At 36.5% G+C, this 26682-nt stretch overlaps 1 protein-coding gene across 2 annotated transcripts in view; it reads left to right on the forward strand.

Annotated features, from left to right (window-relative positions):
* ZBTB10 (zinc finger and BTB domain containing 10) overlaps positions 1-20377 on the forward strand; it is a 37067-nt gene extending 16690 nt beyond the window's left edge. For both annotated transcript variants that reach the window (XM_060610785.3, XM_060610784.3), the window contains exons 3-6: positions 10387-10485; positions 14612-14788; positions 15016-15188; positions 15453-20377. In XM_060610785.3, coding sequence (XP_060466768.1) covers positions 10387-10485; positions 14612-14788; positions 15016-15188; positions 15453-15758 — 755 coding nt within the window. In that variant the 3' untranslated portion in view covers positions 15759-20377. The remainder of the gene's footprint in view (positions 1-10386; positions 10486-14611; positions 14789-15015; positions 15189-15452) is intronic.
* Positions 20378-26682: the final 6305 nt, after the last annotated feature.

Below are 26682 nucleotides of genomic sequence, written 5' to 3' on the forward strand. Positions count from 1 at the left end.
ATTTCTATTAATCCTTTACAAATAGAGTTTTAGCTTTAAAATTTCAATTTGCATATTTGCCTTTTGGTTAAAAAGCAAATAATTTTTGAGTATTTAGAAGACAACTTGGAGAACAGAATGTTCAAGCTAAATATCTTTCAGATACTCCAATGGGTCATGTTTGGACTAATGAATTATTCTATTTATATTGAATTCTTCAGAGTTTGCTACTAACCCGCACTTCTGCTTTTCTGTGTTTTGGACGATAATAGGTATATGCATTACCTTCAGTCAGATGTTGCAGAAACTTTAAAAAAAATTTTTCTAATGTTTATTTTTGAGAGAGAGAGCACAAGAAGGGGCAGGGCAGGGACAGAGAGGGAGACACTGAATCTGAAACAGGCTTCAGGCTCTGAGCTGTCAGCACAGAGGCCAACATGGGACTTGAACTTACGAATGGTGAGATCATGACCTGAGCTGAAGTTGGATGCTTAACCAGCTGAGCCACCCAGGTGCCCTCAGAATCTTTTTTAATGTTTATTTTTGAGACAGGTTGAGAGTGTACATGCACCTGTGGGTGCGTGCGTGTACATGCAAGCTCGTGCATGCAAGGGAAAGGCAGAGGGAGGGACAGAGGATGTGAAGGAGGCTCTGCATTGACAGTGAAGAGCCTGATATGGGGTTCAGATTCACCAGCCATGAGATCATGACCTGAGATGAAGTCTGACAAACAACTGAGCCACGCAAGTGCCCCAAATGTTGCAGAATCTTAAACTGCTTTCTAAATGATTAACTTTTTACAATTTTGAAAATTGGCCATCACATTTGAGAGTCCTGTTTTGACCATGCTGTATAAATTTATAAACTATTAAATATGTTTAAAAACCATGAAACTTGGCTTTATTTAAGGAGATGTGGGCTTTGGACTAACTTTTGCCACTTAACTGTAACTGGTTCTGATTGTATCCCACATAATGTCTCTAATGGGAAGAAAGAAAGGAAAATTTTGTAATTCTGAAATCTTGAAATCTGTAAAAACTACCCAAAGCTTTTTCTTAATCATTTTGGCAACAAAACTTGATTCTTAGCTGGCAGCAAAACCAGCTATTTATATCTTTTACTCATTTCTTTAAATGTGAATATTCATGTTTCTTTGCAGAAATACTGTTCTGATTATAGGATGCTACCCCTAGACACCACTGGGAGTATTGTAGTTATTACTTTTATAAAATCTGAAAATTGCTGCCTTCTACATCTTACTGTAAGTAGATAGATTGATGGATCTAGATTAGTTTTCTTTGTTAGGGGGTCCCAGATGTTCTTTAACTTTGAGGCATCCTTTTGGTTGAATGTGTTATGAAGGATGATCTATAAGTGATAATATCCAGTCACTTTTCTTCAGAAACTGTTACAGTTGGGTGTTAAATGATAGTTTGAAGGCCTGATGATCATTTTAAAAAGTAAATGTCCACCAGTAGTGAATGGATTATAAAATACACTAATCCATAAGAATCTTCCCAATGTTTAATCTTAAAAGGACGATAGTAGATAGCTGTATGGTGGTAGGAATATTCTGCCATCTTTTTTCCCCCTTCTTTTCATCTGCCTAGTGTTCCTTTCCTTCCCTGTCTGCCGTATTTGTCCCAAGAGATGACTGTAGTTAGGATTATTACCAATAAGTTAGAAACCCTAAATAAATAGAATCTGTGTGGCCAGACTAGGTACTGAAGAAGCCTTGTAGATCAGTTACAAAGGCATTTTTGTGAGTTCTGCCTGAGAGTATCAGATTGTCTAAGTGTCAATCCCTGAGAGTTCTATAAAACTGAAACTTTGGTTTCTGACATAGTCTTAATATTTATTCTGGGGTGACCAGAAGGTCTTAAATCTTCATTCAAAGATTTACTCTCCAGAAAAGTTATCTTATAACCAAATATTATTTTTCTGGGATACCAGAATAGCTTTCCACATCATAACAGGAAATTTACTAGTAAATTTTTTAAAAATGTTTATTTTGAGAGAGTGAGCAAGCAGGGGAGGGGCAGAGGGAGAATCCCAAGCAGGCTCCAGGCTGTTAGTATAGAGCCTGATGTGGTACTCCATCTTGTGAGATCATGACCTGACTTGAAATCAAGAGGGCTGCTTAACTAACTGAGCCACTCAGGTGCCCCTGATAATAAAATTTCTATTTAAGTCCCCAAAAAAGTAAGTATCTTGTCAGATGACGTTGATGTCAAGATTGAGGATTACCTTACCTGGAACTTGTTCATAGTAGGGTCGCTGTAGGGTAGAAACGTACCCAGTGCATTGGAACAAATGTTTAAAATAAGTAGGATGAGCAGATGCAATGGGAGGTTCCTAACTGCTCAGAAGAGTTGGAGAAGGCTTCATGGAGAAGGCAATAGTAAGAACAGGGTCTTGTGTAAGCCTTTGCCAGAGGAGGGGGAGGTTGTTCAGTGACTACAACACGGCAAGAAATCAGGGTAAATAGGTAAAAGAATAGAAGGAGTGTAGTGGGAAGATGAGGTTGGGTAGGTAGGTTAGAGCAGATTGTAATTCTCTTTGTTTTACATGGTAAGTTTGTCGATTCGGTTTCAAAAATAGACTGAGGTAGTGAGAGGTTTTTAACTAGAGATTAGGTGTGTTTATATTAGCCTTTAGGAAAAAAAACATTTGGCATGTGTTGTTCATGGATTGGAGTGGGGAGTTATCTGGGTAGACCTTTTAAGGACTAGTGAGGGCAGAAATAACAGCCCTAGTTGAGTAGTGCAAAGAAAAAACAGTAGAACTTAATCTAAGTAAAGATGGGGCAGTCACTTGAGTCAATGGGGGAAAGGAAACTACTATATGTTGAGTCTCTATCCTACTACAGGAATTGTCAAGGGCATTTTATATGATACATTTATAACTGACTACTCTCCACTGAAAAGCAGAAAAAAACCTGATCACAATCAAGAGAAAAAAATTGTACCTGTTTATGAAAAAAACAGTTCTGAAACTGTCTTCAGAGAAGAGAAACTTGATGTTGATATATTTATATGAAAGTGGAATATATCTTACTGGGTCTCTTAAGAGTTTTTTGTACAGTTGAGTTAGTGACTTCCAAAACCTTGATTTCTGGAGCACCTGGGTGACTCAGTCGGTTAGGCTTCTGACTTCGGCTCAGGTCACGATCTCACGGTTCATGAATTCAAGCCCTGCATTGGGCTCTGTGCTCACAGCTTGGAGCCTGGAGCCTGCTTCAGAATCTGTCTCCTCCTCTCTGCCTGTGTCCACCTCATACTTTCTGTCTCTCTCTCAAAAATAAATATTAAAAAAAATAATAAATCTTGATTTCTGATGTTCTCTATCATTTCATTGATTTCAAGAATATCTGTCTCTTAAGACAAGTCTGAGTAAGTTTGTACCTGCTTCATGTTTGGAATTTTGAGACCCAGAAGAAAATTGTTGGGGAAACCTTCCAACTTGGTTTTGTTTATTTAGCATTTACAGGCAAGTGCCGTACCACTCCCTTTACCAGATGGTTTGGAAGCATTGCCTGCCGTGGTCCAAGAGAAACCTATAACGATAGGCCCCAAGATTAATCACACTTAATGACACCAGATTGATATTACACTTCACAGTTTACTCAGTATTTTCATTTACTGGTGTCACTTTTATTCATTAAAAAATTTTTTTAATGTTTATTTTGAGAGAGACAGAGTGCGAGTGGGGGAAGGGCAGAGAAAGAGGGAGACAGAATCTGAAGCAGACTCTAGGCTCTGAGCTGTCAGCACAGAGCCCGATGTGGGGCTCAAACTCGAACTGTGAGGTCACGACCTGAGGCAAAGTTGGATGCTTATAAACAACTGAGCCACCCAGGCGCCCCCTGGTGTCACTTTTCACAGAACTTTGTGAAGTGGGCAAACATTGCCACTCTTTTTTATGTGAGAAAAATGAAGTTGTGATTGTTATAAATTAAAGAGGGAGTAGAGACCAAGATTTTACTTTATTTTACTTTTATTTCCTTAACTATTTATTTTGATAGAATACTTGCAGGAGTGTGGGGGGAGAGGGGCAGAGAGAGGGAGAGCGTGAATTCCAAGCAGGCTCCTCACTGCCCGTGCAGAGCCCCACGCACAGGGCTTAGTCTTAATCTCACAACTGCAAGATCATGACCTGAGCTGAAATTGAGTTGGATACTTAAACGGAACTGAACCACCCAGGCACCACACCATTCTTTTTTTAAATCTCATTCTCTTTTCTTTGCTTGTTAATCTGATTTTCTGTTAATCTGATTTTTTAAAAATCCATGAATAAAATGTCATCTTTTTAAACATGCAAAAACATGGTTAGTCAGTTATTTAAAAATAAACCTGAAGAGAAAATTGCCTTCAAAGACAAAAATGTAATACTTACAAAGAACCACAATAGCTGATACCTAGGTACATTTAAGATTTTGGAAATGGTTTTATTAAATAAAGTTAGTAAAGCAAATGTTGATTTAGCATGGAGTGTAAAGTTTATTTTTGTTCATTTAGCAAAAAGTATAAAGTATCACTAGGAAACTAAGTTAAAGATGGGTGTACTTCTTCACTCGTTTCTAGCATTGCAGATTGTTTGTTTTTTGTTTTTTTTTTGCCTCGTGTGCAGCAAGTCCATAGGTTTGGAACTTACATATTCTCGGGAGGCAATGTAATATAGGCAATAAATGTAGCACTCTGCCACTAGCTTATCTTAGGTTCCTCATAAAGCTGATAATATTTTTACTATTCTTCCATAAATTTGTAGTAAAATTTAAATGAGATACATAAAGGGACTTACAGACTTGAATGCGTAAAATCTGGTGTTTGGTTTGTGTGGGGGGTGGGGGGGGAAGAGGTCTGTAGTTACCTGTTCACTGGAGAAAAAGCAGGTTATAGCCATTTGAATTCAATCATTTAAATTCATTCAGTCGTTTGAATGATAATACATAGTGTACCTATACCTGCTGTAATTCAGAAAGATGGCTATCTTGTGAAACTGTTTTAATAGTTCTTTAAAAAAAAAAGGTCTTTTGTTTGCAGAGATATCTTAGCCCTTTTTGCCAAGTTTAAATGAAAAAGATTTCAGTAGGAAGGTGGCGAATGTCCTAAAACCAAATATAGTAGAGTTTATTCTTTAATCCTATAGTTTTGGAGAAAAATGATGACCCAGAGTTACTGCTTTTGCTTGCTAGTGAAACAAAATTCATTTCTGTTTGAAGTGAATGGTTAGGTGCCTCCTATCCCATTCACATCAACTGATTAAAAATGATTTGCTAGGCAGTTTGGCTGCTTTTGAATAAGGTACCAGCATGATGTATTGATTCCTGAGTTAAACATGCTTATTGTCAACCTGGAAGAGCTTACCTATTCTAAGAATTTGTGTGTGTTTGTTTGCTTGTTTGTTTTGTTTTTAATGTTTATTTTTGAAAGAGAAACAGTGTGATAGGGGAGGGGCAGAGAGGGAGAGAGACAATCTCCTGAGCCATCCAGGCACCCATGAGAATTTGTTTTTGATATCAAGAACTAAGTAGTACCTTTTGAAAGAGATTTGATATTTGTAGCATGGTTATGATTTTGTTTTTGAGAAGAAATATTGTCCACAGAATATATTTGCCATCTGTTAAGCTTTCAGGTTGAGGTGTTCTGAGCTTAGGGTAAAGATCACAAATTAAATTCTAATACTTAAGAGGTAGAGTAGGAGACAGGAAATGTCTATTTTAAGAACTAGCTGAGGAAGCCTTCAACAAATCACTATAGAATGTTACATAAATAGAAACGCCCTGCCTGTATTTACAAACCCACTTTGTAGTGCCCTCTGAACAGGCTATATTCTTCAGAATAGTGACTTAAAAAAAAAAAAAAAGATATTGGGGAAACCTAGTACAGTTGTTTGAATAACAATTTAAATTTACTATTGAAATACATTCAGGTTTTCATAGGAAAACAAAGGCACTAGATTTCAGTTAATTATTTTCAGTTACTGGTTATGTTTTAATGTTACTGTACACCAGAAAACTGAGAAATTGTCATTTAAATGCCATTAATTAAACTAGTAATAGAGGTTGCAGAAGGCAGAATATTCAAACCAACATTTAACAACACTTGTTGAAAAGCATTTTGTCACTCATTATGACAATGCTGGGAAAATAAAACCTAACCAATATCCCTTCTCTCAAGGAACAGGTAAAGGAGTCTGTGTCTATTTCCTTTTCCTGCTCTGCATATGAAGTACTTGTTCATTCTCCTGACAGCCAACATTTACTGTAGGCAATAACTTCCTATTTTACTATTCCACCTTATGGAGAATATAAAAGCCAATAGATGAATGCCCTTAAGTACTTGTCTTCAAATTTATCTCTATATGTTGATTATCCTTTCTCTCTGTCTTAAGTACCCAAACATTTGCTTCTGGATTCCAGACTCCTCTTTGCAGTATTTCCTCAATATTTTTAACTTTTCTCTTAATTAGTGACCTCTTCATTTCAGCATTCAAAGATGTTTATTACTTTCATCTTTAAAAAAATAAACTCTTTCTCTATTTCTCACTATTCCCTTTTGCAACCAAATCTCTCAGATTGTATTATATATCATAATTCTTCATTTTCCATCCACAGCACAGGCCACTCTTGCTCTTTCTCCTTGCCCCACTGATAACACCAGTGTTACTCTAAGATCACTAGTGATGTCCTAGGTGCTCAGTATTTATTGAATGAAAGTAATGCACATATCAGTCCTTAATCTTGAAGTTTTGGCAGCATTTCAGCATTGTCATGGTGGAGTATTTCTTGAAATACTCTTTTTCCACGGGCGCCTGGGTGGCTTAGTCAGTTAAGCGTCCGACTTGGGCTCAGGTGCCCCGTGTCAGGCTCTGTGCTAACAGCTCAGAATGGAGCCTGCTTCAGATTCTGTGTCTCCCTCTCTCTCTGCCCCTCTCCCTCCCTCCCTCCCTCTCTCTCTCTCTCTCTCTCTCTCTCTCACTCTCTCACACACACACAAATAAACATTAAAAAGATTTTTTTTAAATAATCTTTCTTAAAGTCCTTTTATATCCTTTTCAAGTTTATTGAATGCTAGGATTCCTCAGCATATTGGTCATATTTTTTTCCTAATGGTCTCCTCTGTTTACTTCCGTGGTCTTATTTACCACATACGTTCTGACAACTCATTTTTATCACCAGTTGAAGCATCAAATCTGTATAGCCTTTGGTACTAAATTTCTTCACTTGGGAGCTTAAATTAAAAAAAATTAAAAGTTTGAGTGTTTGCTATTTACCAAAGAGCTAAGTACTTTTCATTTATCTAATTTGGTCCTTTGAGATAATAAATGAAAAGTGCTTAGTTCTTTGCCTGATAATTTCCCCATTTTTATAATAGAACAGTTCTCAGTCTCTAGTAAGCATCAGAATCACCTAGAGGGCTTTTTAAAATGCAGATTTCTGGGCCCCCACCACCACAGTAACCTGATTCAGTAGGTTTGGGATAGGTCCTGAAAATTACATTTCTAGCAAGTTCCCGGATAATGCTGATGTTGCTGATTTAGGAGCCATACTTTGAGAACCACTATGTTAGAAAAGCAAAATAAGCTGCTTCACAACTGTCACACAGCTGGGAAGTGGCACAGATGAGATTTGGTCCCAGGCAGTATCTAGAGTTTACCCATTTAACCCCTATTCCTACTCCAAACCTATTATTAAATTACCTCTTTCTTAGGTATGTCAAACTCAGTATCTTCATAACTACGTAAGCCTCCAAAACTGGTCCTCTACCTACCAGAGTTTCCTAACTGCCTTTAGTATAGGCTGGAAATTTCCCTCATTACCTTCAAACCCTGCCTTTTCCATATTCAGTCTGTCACCAAGCACTATTGGTTCTTCCTCCACAAAGTTTCCTTACTTATCTACTTTCCCCCATTTGTTGCTCTCGTCAGTCAAGGCCACCATCAGTTCTTACCTGAATTTCTAAAATAGTTTACTAACTAGTCACCTTTTTGCCCTCTTTTAATTAATTCATATAATACCAGGATTTTTTTTTTTAAGGTAAATGAAATTAACACCTTGTTTAAAATCCTTCTTTTGCTTTTAGACTATAGGCCAGAATCCTGACCATGACCTGCAGGGCTCTATATGACCTATCTGCACCTGCTTGAGAGGATCAATATATACTCTTCTCTCCTTCATTATGCAAATACGTAATCCTACTGGCTTCTTAGACCAGACCATAAATGCCAGATCCATTCAGTGATTTGAGGTTTTATAACTATGCACTAGAACCATTACTGGGTGGAATTCCATTGTGTAAGTGTACCACAGTTTCATTTGCCCACCATGGAGTTTTTTGGTTTTTTTTTTTTTTTGAATCAAGTATCTGCTTATGTAAAGAGGAAGGATTTCTCTCTTTGTTATTTAAAAATTTTTTTTTATCTTGAGTGTTGGGAAGCTAGATCAGTAAGTATGGAGTGGTATTATCAAAAATGAATCTTGGGGGACGCCTGGGTGGCTCAGTCAGTTAAGCGTCCGACTTCAACTCAGGTCACGATCTCGTTGTCCGTGAGTTCGAGCCCCGTGTCGGGCTCTGGGCTGATGGCTCAGAGCCTGGAGCCTGCTTCAGATTCTGTGTTTCCCTCTCTCTCTTCCCCTCCCCCGTTCATGCTCTGTCTCTCCCTGTCTCAAAAATAACCGTTAAAAAAAAATGAATCTTGGAAGTAGAGGACAGATTGTCCATAAAAAGTGGCATTTAAAAAATAAAAAAAAATTTTTTCAATGTTTATTCTTGAGAGAGACCGCATGAGTGGGGGAGGGGCAGAGAGAGAAGGAGACACAGAATCTGAAGCAGGCTCCAGACCCTGAGCTGTCAGCAAGGAGCCTGATGCTGGGCTCGAACTCACGGACCGCAAGATCATGACCTGAATGACCTGAGTCAAAGTTGAAAGCTTAACCGACAAAGCCACGCAGATGTCCCCAATTTTTCTTAAGTTTATTGAGAGAGATAGAGGCAGCATGAGCAGGAGAGGGGCAGAGATGAAAAGAGAGAATCCCAAGCAGGTTCTACTTTACATGGGGCTCAAATCCACAAAACTGAGATCATGACCTGAGCTGAAACCGATAGATGCTCAGCTGACTGAGCCATCCAGGAGTGCCCAAAGTGGCATTTTTAGTGTTTATTTTTGGGGCTCCTGGGTGGCTCATTCAGCTGAGCATCTGACTTTGGCTCAGGTCATGATTTTGCAATTTGTGAGTTTGAGCCCCACATCTGGCTCTGCACTGACAGCTCAAAGCCTGGAGCCTGCTTTGGATATTGTCTCCCTTTCTCTCTGCCCCTCCCCTGCTTGCATTCTGTCCCTCTCTCAAAAATAATAAACATTAAAAAGTTTTTTTGAAGTTTATTTTTGAGAGAGAGCGTGCGTGTGCACACGAGCGGGGGAGGGGCAGAGAGAGAGAGGGAGACAGGATCTGAAGCAAGCTCTGCACTGTGTATGACCTGAGCTGAAGTCGGACACTTAACCAACTGAACCAACCAGGCGCCCAATAAAAGTACCAAGAGGATGCCTTGATTTCAACTCAGGTCATGATCTCATGGTTCGTTAGTTCCAGCCCTGGGTCAGGCTCTGTGCTGAGGACGTGTAGCCTGCTTAGGATGCTGTCTCCCTCAAAATAACATTAAAAAAAGATAATGAATAGAACTATGAGCATTATATTTTTAAGCAAGGAGACCCAAGAAACTGTTTCAGTAATTCACTAATCCAAGAGAATGATGATGCCTGAATTAAGGCAGTGGTAGAGAAACAGAAGGGATGGAACAGATTTAAAAGAAATTAACAGATTGGAACCAAAAGTATTGGTATCATTAGTATGTCATTTACGCTGCCTTTCCACATCCTTTCCATGTATCAAGGTTAATTCTAAGGAATTACCTCTTCTCTGAAGCCTTGCTTTACTATTCTAGCTTTAATTGGTCTTTTTCATTTCTGAATCAATACAGAAACCATGTTTTACACACCTAGTACTTGGTACTAGCAGCAGTAGCAGCTGTCATTGGATGCCAGACACCAAAACTCTAACACTTGACTTGCATTACCTATATATATCAAATCTGTGATCTAGTTGGAAGCATATGAGGAAACTGAGGTACTTGCTCACATAGCCAGTAGCCTAATTCACCCTGTCTCTAAAGCTTATTCATGTTCAGTACAGTGTACTCACTGTTGAGTGTGCACTTGTTCTTGTGGTTGAAAACCATGTCTTAACGATTTTGTACCTTAATGGCATTAAGCATATAGCAGGTATTTAATACTTACATATATTTTTCTATTTAGTGTTGCATAAGAAACAATACCAAGAAGGGAGTGGTGTTTTGATGATGGCTATGGTATGGTTGTAAATAACTGATTAAAATATCTCCTTTTCAGACCTGGATGGTGCTCTACTCTCAGGGCCAGATTGTGATAGGAATGTGAATACAAATTTATTGGCTGAAGCCGGCTCCAATCAGGATGGAGGTGATGCTGGTAGGTGCAGTAGGATTTTATTAGTAAGAGTATGTTTAAGAGGATTTAAAGATTTGGCATTGTTTGTGTATATGTTTAAGGACCTACTGCAGTTTCTTTCCTATCTGTCTGTCTAATCAGTTTATCTATTTATTTTTAAGTAGGCTCCACACCCAGCCAGGCACCCCTCAGTTTCTTCCCTTAAAGGAGAGTAGCTATGTTTGTGATAATGCTTTGGAAGCCTGGTGAACACAAATAGATGGGTGTTTCTTATTCTTTGTGGGAGGCATTTATTTAGAGATTTTAGAATTCTTAAATATCAGAATAATTAAGTTAATAGAGATGGTGGTTTCCTGCTAGTATATACATGGAATGAGAATGATAATTATCCAAATGGCTAGTTAATGTATTTTAATTAGCTTTGATATAAAATAATAGTATGATTAGTGATGGCAATACAAAATGTTAATTCTGAATAGTAATATTTCTATCATTTGAACTTTGGGAGAAGTAAAGGCAAAGAATCCATGAATATTCCAGAGAATAATGTGAGTCTGAGTAAATTAGGAGAGGGAAAAGCTTTCTTAACAGAATGCCAAGCTAATAAATACAGAATGATAGAATTGAAAAATACCCCACAGGAAACAATTCAAGATCATCCATGGATGTTAAGTCACTGTTGATGGGCTTATCCCATAATGACTGGGCAAAAGACTGTTGTAATAGCATATTCACATGGTCTTCATGTTATCCCATAGATTATTTCAGTTACAAAAAAGAAAAGATTTCTTTACAATAAAAAAAACAGAAATAACCTGCCTCTTGCCATAATGCAGTAGCAGGTGCACAACATCACCTATGCCAAAATGTTTAACTCAAATCTGATCATGAGGGAGATATCAGACAAGCCTACAGAAATCTAGCTACTCTGGGTTTTTTAAATGTTAATGCCATGAAAGACCAGCAGAAGAACCACTAGACTCCAGGAGACCAACCAAAAGGCATTATCAGTCTTGATAACATCAGGGTTCTAAAATGAGTAAAGGGGCATTTGGGGAACAGTTGGAAATTTGAATATGTAGTATGGGTTAAATGGTAGTTGGGCAATTTTAAATTTCTTGGATGCGATAAAGGTACTGTGGTTATGTTTGAAAAAGCTCTAGAAAATACATGCTATATTGAGGGGTGAAGTGAATTTCTACACATAAACATTTTCAATGGGGGATGGTCCATATAATCTTTTCAAAAAAAGTAAACCCTTGGTGTAAAGCTGTTTCTCTTAGGGGTCATTTTGATCCATGTGCTTTTTATGACTGAGATCAGCCTTTGTCTTAGGATTTGAGTTCAGAAAAACACTGCTTTCTTCTTAGTTTGCCATTATGGAAAAATGTACCCTGAAGGATATTATTAAACAGTGAGCACAGTTTTGAAGTAGATCTTTAATTACCTTAATGATCTTCCAGTGTATTGAATTATAAAGGCAATACCTTTGTCAAACTGCTCATATACTTCCTATAAATAGTAATTTCTACTGTTAAAAGAATTGGGACAGGTGAAAGAAGTTTGGGTTGAGGTTTTCTTAATTTGAATTTTGTATTCTAGATATGGTGTCTCTTGTCTGTTATCCTGGATGTTTATTAGATCTTTAGATTACCTAGAGAAATACAGAATTTCGAGTATTAAAAAGTTTTAATTTTTTTAAGTTAAGTATTTTGAGGAAGTAAAAAATAGTACGTGTGTGTTAGCATTCACTAGATACATTTATTCAATAAATAGTTGAAGGGTATATGCTTTGGACATTAGCAATACAAAGGTGAGTAAAACAGGCAAGTTCTTGCTCTCAGCTTTTTTGTACTGATTTCATCAAGAACTACAAGTCAAAGCTCAGGCTTTATGTAGAAGTGTAAAACTGAAAATTGATAGATTTGTGTTCACAGGCTACCACCCCCATCCCAGTCTCCACCCCCCACACACACACATGTACACGCATGATGTCTCACTTTAGGATTCTGAAAACTTACCCTTGAACAGAAGTACATTATAGTTTAATTATCTAATTGTCAATTCAGAAGTCTTTACTGACATTAAAAAGGTATAAAGGTATTCCAAGTATAAAACAATTTACATTAATAGAAATGAATTTTTTTTTTAAGTTTATTTATTTTGAGAGAGAGGGGCAGAGGGGCAGAGAGTCCCAAGCAGGCTTGTGCTGTCATTGTAGAGCCTGATAATGGGGCTCAAACCCAAGAAAGGAGAGATCGTGACCTGAGCTGAAATCAAGAGTTGGATGGCTCGACCAACTCAGCCTCCCCTGTGCCCCGATTATAGTGAAATTTTAAACACCTTAGAGACCTTTTGCATTGTTGGTTAGTGATACTTTCAATGAAGAAGAAATATTAAGTTATTTTAATTTTTTTAAATGTTTATTTTTGAGAGAGAGAGAGAAGGAGAGCATGAATGGGGGACAGGCAGAGAGAGAGAGAGAGAGGGAGACCACAGAATCCAAAGCAGGTTCCAGGCTCTGAGCTGTCAGCACAGGGCCTGATGCCGGCCTCAAACTCCTGAACCATGAGATCATGACCTGAGCTGAGGTCGGATGCTTAACCGACTGAGCCACCCGGGCACCCCAAGTTATTTTAATTTTTAAGAGAAGTAGTATATCTGGCAGGTAGATATAGGAAAATAAATTTTTACGAAGTCCTTTTTAACAAGCATTGTTTTATATAAAGTCCATGGTTTTTGTGGGAGGAAAATTAATTACTGCACAAGTGAGTGAGTATATAGCCTGGAAAGGAGTGTTCAGGCAGAGGAAAGAAGAGTTTAAGTGCAAAGGTCTTGCAGAGGGACCCATTTTCCCATGGAGGAACAGTACAAAGGCCAGTATGGCTGAAACAGATTGACCAGGGGGAGTCGTTAGAAGCAAGGGCTAGATTAGGTAAGGCTATGTAAGATTTTGGAAGTCTTTGGTTTTTACTATGAATGAGATATGGGTAGTCCTTGCAGGCTTTTGAGCAGAGCAGTGCCAGGCTCTGAATTAAAGTTCTGAAAGAATCTCTAATTGCTGAGTTGAGAGCAGACTGTAAGAGGGCAACATTGTGAGCCTGGATACAAACTCTGATGGCTACTGAAAATAATCCAGAGGCAAGAGTTGATGATTGATTGGATCAGTGTGGCAATAGCTATGGAGAATTCTGGATATGTTTACATTGCCACAGGATTCCTGGATTTAGGGAAATACATACAAATTCAAGAAGGAATCTTGTCCAGGGGTGATTGGCTGGCTCAGTCGGTGGAGCATGCAACTCTTGATCTCAGGGTTGTAAGTTCATTCAAGCAACCACATTGGGTTTAGAGATTACTTAAAAAAATAAAATCTTAAGAAGTAAAAAGGAATCATATCCAAAGGAGGTAATTTTTCTCTTAGCTAGTCTAAAGGTCCTCTGGCACAGATTCCTTAAGGGATATTGACTATTCTAATTCTACTTTCTGGATTTAAGGATGGAGTTAGAGAGGTTTTGATGAACTTCCCAAGAGGGCATTCAGTTACCTTGTCCAGTGTGTCTGAAACAACAAACGGGTGTAATAATGCGAGAACCTTGAATTTGTAATTTCCTTGTATTTATTCTTCATCTGTTTTTCTATACTGATTAGTCTTAAAAACAAGATTGTGATTATTTTGGGGACAATAAGGACACTATTCCATTCCACAGCTGGGCTTCAGGGCGATAGTCTCAAATGATATAATAATTAGGAGTAACAATTAAGAGTGCTGTTTTGAATGTTTGAAATACAGTATAAAAGAGCACTTTTCTTGTGGCCTCCATGCAGTATTAAATAGTATTTAGATTTATTTCCCTAAATTTTTCTCTACCTGTGGTTGAATTGTGTTTTAAATTTTAGTTTTCCTATTTCAGATGCCTGCCAATCAGGGTTTTATGATTAGGATAATAAATAATGGAAAAAAGTGCAATAAAGTATGCAGACATGTCAGTTTTAGACTAAAATGTAGACATTTTTATTTAGCTATTTATATTAAGCTTCTCTATCATAGTGCTCATAAAATATAAATAAATATTTTTTTCTTTTAATTCTAATAAGAGGTGTTTATTACCACCATTATATCAGAATGACTTTTCAATTGTATTAGGTACTTCACATGATTTCAAGTATGGCCTGATGCCTGGCCCTTCAAGTGATTTCAAGTATGGATTGCTACCAGGTACTTCAAATGATTTCAAGTATGGATTGATACCAGGTGCTTCAAACGATTTCAAGTATGGATTATTGCCTGAATCTTGGCCAAAACAAGAAACTTGGGAAAATGGCAAGTATTAGTCATCTAAACATCTACAGATTTTTTAAATTATTTTTAACAATTAAAAGCTTCCATATTCTGGGTTTTAAAAAAATTGAATAGTATGGTAGCCCTATAATAATCCCTGTTCTCAGGGATAGAGACAAGGTTTTGATAGCAAATTTTCTGTTTAATATATAATTGCTTTTTGTGTGTGTGTGTTTTTGTTTCGTTTTGTTTTGTTTTTATTCTCAAAGGTGAATCATCTCTAATCATGAACAAGTTAAAATGCCCTCATTGTAGCTATGTAGCCAAATACAGACGAACACTAAAAAGGCATTTGCTCATTCATACGGGAGTCAGATCATTTAGCTGTGACATTTGTGGAAAACTGTTTACTCGCAGAGAACATGTGAAAAGACATTCCCTGGTAAGTAACTTTAAATATAAATGATCTTTGAGATAAACTATATTTATGTCAGGGAAGTTTAAGATATTTTAACACTATTACCTGAAATTTAGGGAAGGTTGATATTAAATAAATTGCCTTAAACAGAGAATGTGATTTATGAACTGAACTTCATACAGAAAAACAAGGTATATATTCACTCATTGTTGAATGGGTGGTTTGAGTGGTTCAAATGCATTATTGTCTGTACTATCCTTATATTGGATTTTTCCCCCCTTCAATTAGGTGCATAAAAAGGATAAAAAATACAAATGTATGGTGTGTAAGAAGATCTTCATGTTAGCAGCCAGTGTTGGAATAAGACATGGATCTCGACGCTATGGTGTTTGTGTAGACTGTGCAGATAAATCACAACCAGGAGGGCAAGAAGGTGTAGATCAGGGACAGGATACAGATTTCCCTCGGGATGAAGAATATGAGGAAAATGAAGTAGGAGAAGCTGACGAAGAGCTGGTTGATGATGGAGAAGATCAGAATGATCCATCTCGATGGGATGAATCAGGAGATGTTTGTATGTCTCTAGATGATTAACTGACCTATACTCCTCAAGGATGCTGCATTTGGACATAATATGAATCGACAATTTGAATTGTTGAACTTGAAGGCTTGCAAAATATGGTACATGCTGGATGGTAGTTATGTTGCTGTGAAAACTGTAGGGTCAAAAAGCCTTATAGCAAAAAAAAATTTTTTTTTTATATTTGCACAGGACTGTACAGCAAACAACCTTGTGGTTGGATTACATGGAGTCCCATCTTCAGTCAGTTATCAAAAATATTTTTTATTTATAGGATATACAGTAACTATTTGGGTCCTATGAATATATAGTATGTGTCCTTAAAGAGCTTACATTCATGTGCCACTTTAACATGAATGAAGAAAACCCATTTATAAGACTACAGTGACAGCTGACCCAATTACTCTGTCCATCAAACCACTCAGGCTAGTTTGTACTAGTAGAGTTTTGTTTCTATTTTTATTTTTATTAATTTTATTTTTTTTAATACAGATTTTCAGTGAGGGGCCTTTTCAACCCCATGGGTTCTACCTTTCTGTATTTTTCCATTTTAATTTGCTTCATAACTTAAACCAAGTCTCTTCTAGTCTTAGGTATTATTTCTCAATTTTGTGCTGATGGGCATGTTTATAAGAACTGGAGAGGTAATTTATTGGAATGAACTAACTGACTTCCTCCATTCCCCCTTTCCTTTTTGACATGAATTTTACTACTTTACAAATGAAGAAATGATGTTGCAAAGTTAACATGGCGAAGTTGACAAATACCACTAAAATGATTATGATCTAGAAGTAACTTTCTCCTGCTGCTGTAATCGATAAATGGTTACTATATGACATGACGTTTTCTGACATGGTATTCGGTTTTGGGTATCTGTTACTTTGGCACTATTCTGGTTTGCCTCTTTTTATTTTTGCCAGTGTACTATACCTCAGTCCTATATGAAAAGACAGAAATCTAATCGAAAGAAAAGTCGTCATAGAAACAATAAGGAAAATGATTTGTTTCCTAATTTGACCTCCATGTCCAGTTTGGTTAGCTTGTTATGCAATATAAGTGAAATATCAGGTTTTTATTCCTGTGCCCTTTTTATCATTAAAAATAACACAAAAAGTGCATTCTCTTTTGTTTGATACTTACTGGGATATTGAACGTTTTGAAATTATGATAGATCATTATTTTTTCAATTCCTCAAAGTTACTACATCTTCATATATAGTCTTTCTGGTAGTCACCATGATTCAACAATCTGCAAAAATCTTACAAATAAGATATTGAGAGGCTTTACAATTATTCTGTTAACTAAATTCTTCAGGGTACAAGGGGTGATGTATTAAGTTGAAATTGTCAGATTTATTTAGCCTAATGACAGATGAATTAGCTGATTGTTAAACTCACAGCAGCATTTCACATAATTAATATTAACATGCATGACATTTATCAGGAACATATTGTATATTATATAAGATTGAGGGATATCATATTTTCAGCTTTCTTTTAAATAGAAATTGAGTATATTTTCCTATTTTATATCAGGTCACTAAATTATGCTATTTGTGTGGAAAAAATTGCAAAGTATACTTTGACAGACATAATCCTTTTGGTGCTCCATCTGATCAAAGTTGAAAAGCTGATAGGTTTTTTAAGAGACAAGCTTTCTCATTGTCTCCGACTTCAGTACTATAATGGTTTAATGTTAGACATTGATGTTTTTGCTTGGATAAATCAAAGATATAAAATACAGTTACATGGTTAGATACATCTTTTGTCATCTAAACTTTATTGTAGTTTCTACATAATTGTAAAACTGACATGAATAGTTTGGTTTTGATTTTTGTTTAAGACTGAAGAGTACATCTTATTCTCAGTGTTCTAGACAAATGAGTATAATGTAATTCTGGTGGGGTCCAAAGTAGACGTTAGTTGGGCAAAGATACTATGAATGAAAAAGTATTTTAAACGTAAAATGTTCTGCTTTGTGAATATGTAAGTATAGTATAAAGATTTCTTTCATCCCATTATCCCCCTCCTTTAAAATAAACCATAGTTTACAATTGGTAGATCTGTCTATATATAAATATATATTAAAGAGAAAAGATATATATCTGAAAATCACCTAAATCTGCTTTATTAGACTACAGTTCACTTATTGCATAGAAACTGGACTTGGCTTTACATTCTTAATGTACTTTTACTTTTCCTCAAGATATGAACTTACTCTCTTTAAACTGAATTTTCTTTTACTACTTAAATCATTTATGTATATCTGGTAAATTATGACCAAATTTTTGTTAGATTGCATACAGTAAATTGAAATACACACTTGGTACACTACGGGATTGTTGTGCTTTTGTTTTGGTTTTAGTTGGAAACAAGGTTTGATGTAGATGGCTTGTTACTGTTAATTTAAAATATTCTATAATTGTCCATTACTTTTTATGTTGTGTTGTGACAGATTTGGCTATATTTTTAGTCAACTGAAATATGATACTTTAAAAGTTTGTTTTTAGAAAGGTAATCCAAAGGAATAATGTTTATACTCTTGAATATATTAGCCTCAGCCTATATAAAAATTTCTTCTTTAAAGTAAACATTTTACCAGAAACAGAACTGACAGATTTTTCTACTTGCTGACTGCCTAACTTATTTTGTTTCATGATCTCGAGGGACTGCCTTTTCCCTTCTAGGTCTTTTTTTAAAAATAGTTTTAGTACTAAGGTATACTACTGGACTTTTTTTTTTTTTTTAAAGTATATTCTTTTTCTGACTTACAGTACAATTTCAGGAAGTTGATAGATAATAAGAACTTATGATTGGTCTCAAGGTGACAATGAAATACTCATAATTTTGTCTGTGGAGCCCTGGCAGAATTATGTGTTATACATTTGCTGAATTTTTCTCTTGTAACTTATATTTTAAATGAGAAGCATATTTTAGAGCTTGTAATTTTAATGAAGAGGAAGAATATAAACTTTCTTTCCTATTTGCTCTAGTAACAGACCCTCTCATATAAATCAAGATCATGTATTATTTCTTAGAATTCTCAGAGACAGTTACTTCCATATGGTCCCTGCATTGTTGTTATTGGCCCTCATTATTCATATTCACTAGATGTTTTGCTAAATTTTAGCACCCTAGCAATTAAGAGCTTAAAAAAACTGTAGGAAGGGGAAGCTGAACACTAATGAATAGCTTTGAAATTTGCGGGGGGAAGGGAAACACTAGCTGGTTTTGGTAGAGCCATCCTGCTGGAGAAGAGAGAAATGAATGAGTTAATTCATGTAAAGCGCTTAGAACAATGTCTGGTGCATAATAGGAGCCTAATACATCTTAGTTTAATAATAGATGTGAACCAAGAGGAAAGGGGGAGAAAATAGAAAATGAAAGGATCAGGGTTGGGAAATTTATATTCATACAGTACAGTTGTAAAAAGCCTGAAGATGACTGGAGGAGTATAATACGGGGCAAAGTGTGATGGAAGAGGAGTTTTAAAAAATAAATTTAAAAACTTCGGTAAGCTTTATGTATATTTTAAAGATTTTGTCAACATAGAAGAGTTTATTTTTCTGGATAATGATTCAAAAGCTACCATTGTTTTAGTGCCTACATGTGCCCTTGCGCTTTACATTATTTTGTCTAATTCCCTAAGGTGGGTGCTATTGTCTCCATTTTATGGAAGAGAAAAGGCTCCAAGAAATTTGCATAACATAACTTGCCCGATGTGACACAGCTACTAAGTGGTAGAGCTGGGTTTTGACCAGATCTGATTCTGAAGCCCATGTTCTTTTTAGGGGGCTCTATTAACTGCCTCATTAAACTTTTGTAGAGTTTCAGTGCTTTAAAAGCAGTTTGTGTATGGAGACATGTTCTCCCCATAAAACATCATACGTTAGGAATTTGAGTGTCTAATCTTTCCTCCCCCTCAAATATCCTTATCAGTCTTTTCCTCCTAATACAGCAGTTTTGTCACCTGACTATAAATAAGACACCTGACCTCAGTATAGCACATGCTATTAATTGGCTGTGGCATTTTTATTTTTAAAAGGATGGTCTTAAAGTGAAGAACTAGATGCGAACCCCAGTTTTTGTGCCGTTCAGTCACCCAGATCCTTAAACTTAACTATGGTACATAATATATGTGCTTAGAACTAACAGGTGTTTTTTCTTAGTCACTTTAGGATTTAAAATGGCAAGTTTTTTCCTGCTGTATCCCTGCTTTCAAATGAAGTTGAACAGTTCTTAGATAGTTTAAAATGTGTTAGGGATAAGCACACTTTAAAAGATGTTTTCTGGCCCTGAATTTTATGACATTGGGTACTTAATTTGGAGTACACTGGCTATTGAGAACAAAATTTTGGGTTGAGGAGAGGGATGGTTGAGGCCATTATGAAATGGGAGAATCAGCATTTTAAACACTGTAAACATAAAAGAACGCTTTCTTCTGCCTGCTGTTTGTAAAAGCTCTTGGGGAAGATCTTTTACGAAGACCAATTTTTTAAATGTAATTTACCTACCTAGTATAAGTGTCCTAAGACATGTATGTAAACTTCCAAAACTGTTTTGTCTGTGTATTTAGAAAATACACAAGAATCTTTATCAAACCTAAAAATATAAACTTGTGAGCACTAAACTTGCTTCTGGCTTTGTGAATTTTGTTGACTCTGACATTTAATTCAGATTTCTTTGAAAGTGTATTAATTTGGACTATTTGGGGTAGGGGAGCACCTTTGTAAACTTTGACTTATGTATAATTCAGATATCTTTGTACTTAAGGTTTACACGTTTGAATTACATAATAGGGTTTTTTGGTTTGTATGTTTTTATATGAAGTGCATAAATGACTCAAACTACCTCCTCGTAATGCTTGGAGAGCTGCTTTAATTAATAGATAGCAGTGATTTGTAATCAGCATTTCATCTATCTTTTAATCTTTATTACTTTTGGGATTCTTTACAGGTTTTAGAAAACATTAAAATATTTCCCCTCTAATTTACACGTGTGCATAATTTTGGAAGTGGATTGAAAAGCAAAGGTAAACTACATCCCATATTTACTGCGTATTAGTAGACTAATGAATTACAAGTAAATCTATGTTTTGGGTGTCTGTAACTTTAATAATATAGAGAAAACATACTTGTTTTATTATTATTTTTTTAGGTATTTGTGGTTGTGGTGTTAGTAATAGAACAAAGGAAATCATAGAGTGACCAGATACAGACTTTACTAAAGAAATGAAAGTTTTGTTTGGAGAAGGGTGGCCATGTAACGTGTAAAAGCCTAGTGTCTTAAACTTATAAAAGCCGTCATGTGGCAGAATAATTACATATATTCTGTATGGTTCCAAGAGGTTAAGACTGGGACTATTTGACTCCAGATTAAAAAGCAGCTTTTAGTAATTATCCAAAGATGAAATGTAATTGCTTCAGAAAGAAACCAGATGTCCTATTGCTGGAGATATTCTAGAGAAAGTGGAAGATTACCTGATAAGCCGTTTGGCTAAGGTAATAATTGACCAAACATTTCTATCCAAAGGTGTTTTGTTTTTCGCTTAAAAATTTTTGGACCATTGTAGTTAACCAGTTTTTTATCTGGTTTAGCAAGAACATCGATAAGATTATGTGTAAGTATCTCATGACACCAAAAAGGATACAGTGGAAATTAAGAACGATTGGTTTAGCTTTATGGAAAAAATTGCTATTTGAGCTTTTTTCTTTTTCACTTTGCACATCATCACAGACCAATGTTTGGAAGGTAGTATAGGAAATTAAATTACTGGGTCCTTGGTTAGATGAGAAAATTAAAGGTCCTTCAGGTCTTCGTCTGTGTTGTAACTTTTTCTCAATTTTGAACTAAAGGAAATAAAAAATGAACCACAAGAAATCTATTCAGTTAATTATAGGAATTAAAAAATAGGCTGTATTACTGCATGGTGCCTTTACATGCTATTGATACTTTCTGATTGCCAGCCAGATATTTCTTTTTTCCAACCCAACCAGAGTTTGGCAATAAGTAATTATTAATCTTCCAGGCATAATTTGGTATGTTTTAGAATATTAGTGAAAGATACACAGGAGGCAATCATTTCTTAGCACATGTCTGAACAGTCACTCAGCGACACAAAATGTTTCAAGATAATTGTAGAATTTTTTAAAAAGTTTGTTTGTTTTGAGAGTGAAACACTGTGAGCTGGGAAGGGCAGAGGGAGAGGGAGACAATCCCAAGCAGGCTCTGCATGATCAGTGTGCAAAGCTCAATGCAAGGCTCAAACCGACAAACTGAGATTATGACCTGAGCTGAAATCAAGAGTCGGACACTTAACCAACTGAGCCACCCAGGTACCCCAATTGTATAAGTTTTTAGGTTGAAGGAAATTTTTTTAATGTTTATTTTTTAGAGAGAGCACACAAGCAGGGGAGGGGCAAAGAGAGAGGGGGACAGAGGGTCTGGAGCAGGAGGTTCTGTACTTACAGCAGCAGTTCGAACTCCACACTGTGAGATCATGACCTGAGCCAAAGTTGGGCACTCAGCCGATTGAGCCACCAGGATCCTCTAGGTTGAAAGAAATTTTGACAGACTGATAACTGATTCCCAGAGAGGTTACAACAATGACTTTGCAATCAGTTTTGGGATCCAGGATTTGGGAAAACTGAAATTAGAGACTACAAAGTGAACTTAAATGTAATTTCTGGCACGCATTCTGAGTTCAAAATTATTTACTAAGTGATTAAAAGACCGTCAGCAAATTTTTTAGGAATTTGCTTGCTACTATCTAATGGCATATAGTTAATAAGCTAATTTCGTTTACAAGTAGTTTGTGTTGCCAAGCACAGGATGTGTGGGATTCCTTTGGACCCTTTCCCACAATACCCCCATAGGTGACCACTATCTGAAGACATAATAACCAAACCCAACTTATAGCAGGTATCATGATAGAAATCTCAGTGCACATAGCCTTTTGATTTTTTTTTTAACCTACACCATCCATATAACTTGGAATAGTTAGTGACAAGATTAAGTATTAGCCATTTGCTGTAAAATATTTGTTTTAAAATGACTGGTATAGCCCCCACTAACATCTTAAAGTATCTAATATTCTGTGTATGTGAGGAAGATGTGAAAAACCCTATTAGAGTTTATACTTTGATGTAGAGTGCAGCAATGCATCAATAAAGATCATTTAGATCTGATGCTTTTGTTGCTGATGATGAGTTTTATATTTGTAAAGAGACATGTTGTGTAGGCATTTATATTTTGCCATATGAAAGATTGTGTTCATGTGGAAGATGGAGATTAGTAGTTTTGTCACCCTCTCCCCTGTTCATGAGCCATCCACTTGGATTATGGTAAGACCTAGATTCCTAAACTGGGATGTTGGCATTTTCATGGACACATGGGTAATTCTCCAAAGTAGGTTTTACTATGCTAATTTTTAAAGTAATTGCCACCTAAAGGATTAGATCAAATAATTAACTCATTCCAAAGAATCGCAGTTCTAGGAACGGAATCCATGTCCAAGAGCTCTAGTCCAAGGAATTATCCTCACCTGTGGCAAGGGAGATTTGAACAACAGCTTTATATATGTTGATGTGGATTTTCTTTTATTGGTAGTCTTAAATTTACCTTCTTTTAGGATTTTGTTACTTCATAGGTCTAAAGATGTTTATTAGAATCCTACATTAGATTTCTGGCAGTTTTTTGGAGTCATTCATTCTAAACTTCTGCCCTTATGTGGGTCTTCTGAAGGTAGGTGACTTACTGGCATCCAGTCTGTTTTCTGGCCCTTCTTTCTTTGTTGCTACTGGTGACTTATACTATACTCAAAAATGTGAGCTCCCATTTTAGCCTATGGACTCTTCTTTAGTTATATAGATATATATATAATACCCATTTGTGAGAAAATGGTTACCTGTGATGGATGAGATCACACTATATTCTGTTCTCAATTATTCTACTACAAGCCATTTGCAAAGGGAAAAGATTCAAAATTAAGCAGGGAACAAAAAGTCCCTTCACATCAGTGGTTTTAAAAAGCAGGAACGATTGGGAGTTGTGAATAGGTAGGATAACTAAATATATAAAATGGAGCAGATTAAGTTAAGAAAATGCATACATGGCACTTTTTTAAAAAATGTTTATTATTTTTGAGAGAGAGAGAGACTGAGCGGGAGAGGGCAGAAAGAGAGGGAGACACAGAATCCGAAGCAGCCCCCAGGCTCTGAGCTGTCAGCACAGAGCTCGACGCAAGGCTCAAACTCTTGAACCGTGAGATCATGACCTGAGCTGAAGTTCGACGTTTAACCCACTGAGCCACCCAGGCACCCCAGAAAATGCATACATGGCACTTTGTATTGTCTCCTTTCATAATAAGGAGAAAGAAAACTTTCTCCTTGAAAATATATCTTAAGGTTACTGCAGAAAAAAAGATGTTTCCTGTATAATTTTTGAATGAACTTTAACATTTTTGTCTTAAGTGGTAAACAAAAATATTTATGTCAGCTATTTATCTTTTTCTGGGATAGGAATGGTTACTCTTTAGGTGTCTCCTAGTTCTATAGGACAAGAACTATACTGGACAAGTCTATAGGATTAGACAAGCTCTTCTTCAGAAGGTCCATTTATGTACTGAGGTCCATTTATGAAACTGAGACCTTAACGGTCTACCTCCTATTTGGGGAAAGGAGGGGATGATGAAGTCTTTGACCTAGAGGAGTTTCCCTTCCAGTAAAGCAGCTCAGTACACTTGCACACACTTAGGGTTAATGTTCAGTCCACTTATTTTTGGCGTAGGGAAAGAACATCACCTTTTCTCAAAGGATGAAACTGCAAGCTTCTATACTTCCTTCCACTCCAAGTTATTCTTAAGGAAATATCCTTATTCAATTTTGATGTGCTCTGTTTTTAGCATAGTATATTTAAATGTCACTAAAATTAATCTCAGTATCAAATATCTGATCAGTGTTCAAAATTCCAAGCTTCTGTCACGTGTGCGCTTATGTATTTTACAGTTTTTTTGGCCAGGATTCTAAATTGTAGGAGCCCGCAAGCTTTTTCTGTATATGGCCAGATAGTAAGTATTTTTGGCCTTGTGGGCCATAAGGTGTTCAGTCCAACTAGTCAGCTTTGCTGTTGTATCATGAAAGCAGCCATAGACCACATGTAAATGAATAGTGTGGCTGTGTTCTGATAAAGCTTTACTTAACAAAATTAGGGCACAGTTTGCTGACCCCTGATCTATAAATTCTCCACATCTATCTTCTCTCTCTCTTCTTTGTCCTTGCAATACATACACTGAAGAATCATGTGCCTTCTAAATAGCAATGAATTATTTTCTTTTCAGAATTGCAGACCTGGAGTAGCAACAAGATTTAATGTCCTGGTGGCACCATTTTAGCTGAGAAGGATAAAAACCTTACCATTTTAGCTCTGATTAGACAGTAAGACCTTAATAGAAACAAGAATACATCCAACTCAGAAATACATTCAGAGTTTTAAGAGAGGAGACTTACTGGCTGATTAAGGTATATACTTTTTATTTTTTTTAAAAATTCTTTTTCATTTATTTATTTTTGAGAGACAGAGCACAAGTAGGGAGGGGCAGAGAGAGACACACACACAGAATCCGAAGCAGGCTCCTGGCTCCGAGCTGTCAGCACAGAGCCCGACATGGGGCTCAAACCCACAAACTGTGAGATCATGACCTGAGCCGAAGTCGGATGCTTAATTGACTTAGCCACCCAGGCGCCCCAAAACATACACTTTTTAATCTAGGCCCTTTCATTGCCACTTTATCCCATATTAAAAGATTGTTTTTACATCAGCCTCAGCCTTAATCAAGTTATGTACTTGAACATACTATGTACAAAGTACTATGACGTTTATTTTCCACAGCCTTGAGAATGTAAACTATTTGGGAGTCTTTCATTAACATCTGCATTCATAAAAGATTATGATTAAATTAGACTTGTCAGTCATCTTGGATATAGGTTGAAAATGCTAAGCTTGTGAGTAAATGAGCCAAAGTATCTGAACTGAAAAATACTTTCCATCAAATCCCTTAGGAAATATTCCCAAGACTAAAGACTCACACTGAATCAGAAGACTAAAGACTACCAAATTGAACCAGAAATCTGCCATTGTTTCAAACCTACGAATTCCCCATTGTAAGCCCTACTGAGGCCCTTGTGGTCTTGTGTTTCTCAGTCTCTTGCAATAGTAGGCTATTACTAAATACATGTCAGATGAACCAAGTACTGATTATAATTCTTCATAGTCAGAACTTCCATTTAAAACGCAGTTTCAACATCTAAAATAGTTCTACGAGTTTTTTCTTATTAAGGCTAAAATTAGAACAGAGGTTTGATTCTAACGAATTTAGAAAAAGTTCTGTTGCTCTTCTAATAAGATACACTCCCCCTTCAGGGGGCACCTGGGTGGCTCAGTCAATTGAGTGTCCGGCTTCGGCTCAGGTCACAGTCTCAGTTTGTGGGCTTGAGCCCCATATCGGGGTCTGCTATAGCTCAGAGCCTGGAACCTGCTTAGGATTCTGTGTCTCCCTCTTTTTGTGCCCCTCCCCCACTCGTGTTCTGTCTCTCTAAAAAATAAACATTAAAAAAAATTAAAAATACTGTCCCTTCAGGAGCATGAAATCTATTCAGAAAGGACATATGTAGAAAGTCTGAGAAGAACATAGCCATAGAATTCAGCAGGGGTTGCACTATTCAGTGCACTGCAATCTGGATTGCAAGTTAAATATTTGAACGAAACTATTTTCATAAAGGCCGCTAATGACTAGTTGCTAGATCCTCACCTCTGCAGCATTTGATTCTGTTAATGACTAATTTCCTTCATACAGATCTCCTCTTGACCCCATAAGTATTGGTATTCCCTTAATTCTGTGCCGGGCACTCTCCCCATCTTCTTTCACTTGGGCGTTCTTCAG

Source organism: Panthera onca, chromosome F2 (genome assembly GCF_046562875.1).
Source record: "Panthera onca isolate mPanOnc1 chromosome F2, mPanOnc1 haplotype 2, whole genome shotgun sequence".
NCBI classification, from domain to species: Eukaryota; Metazoa; Chordata; class Mammalia; order Carnivora; family Felidae; genus Panthera; species Panthera onca.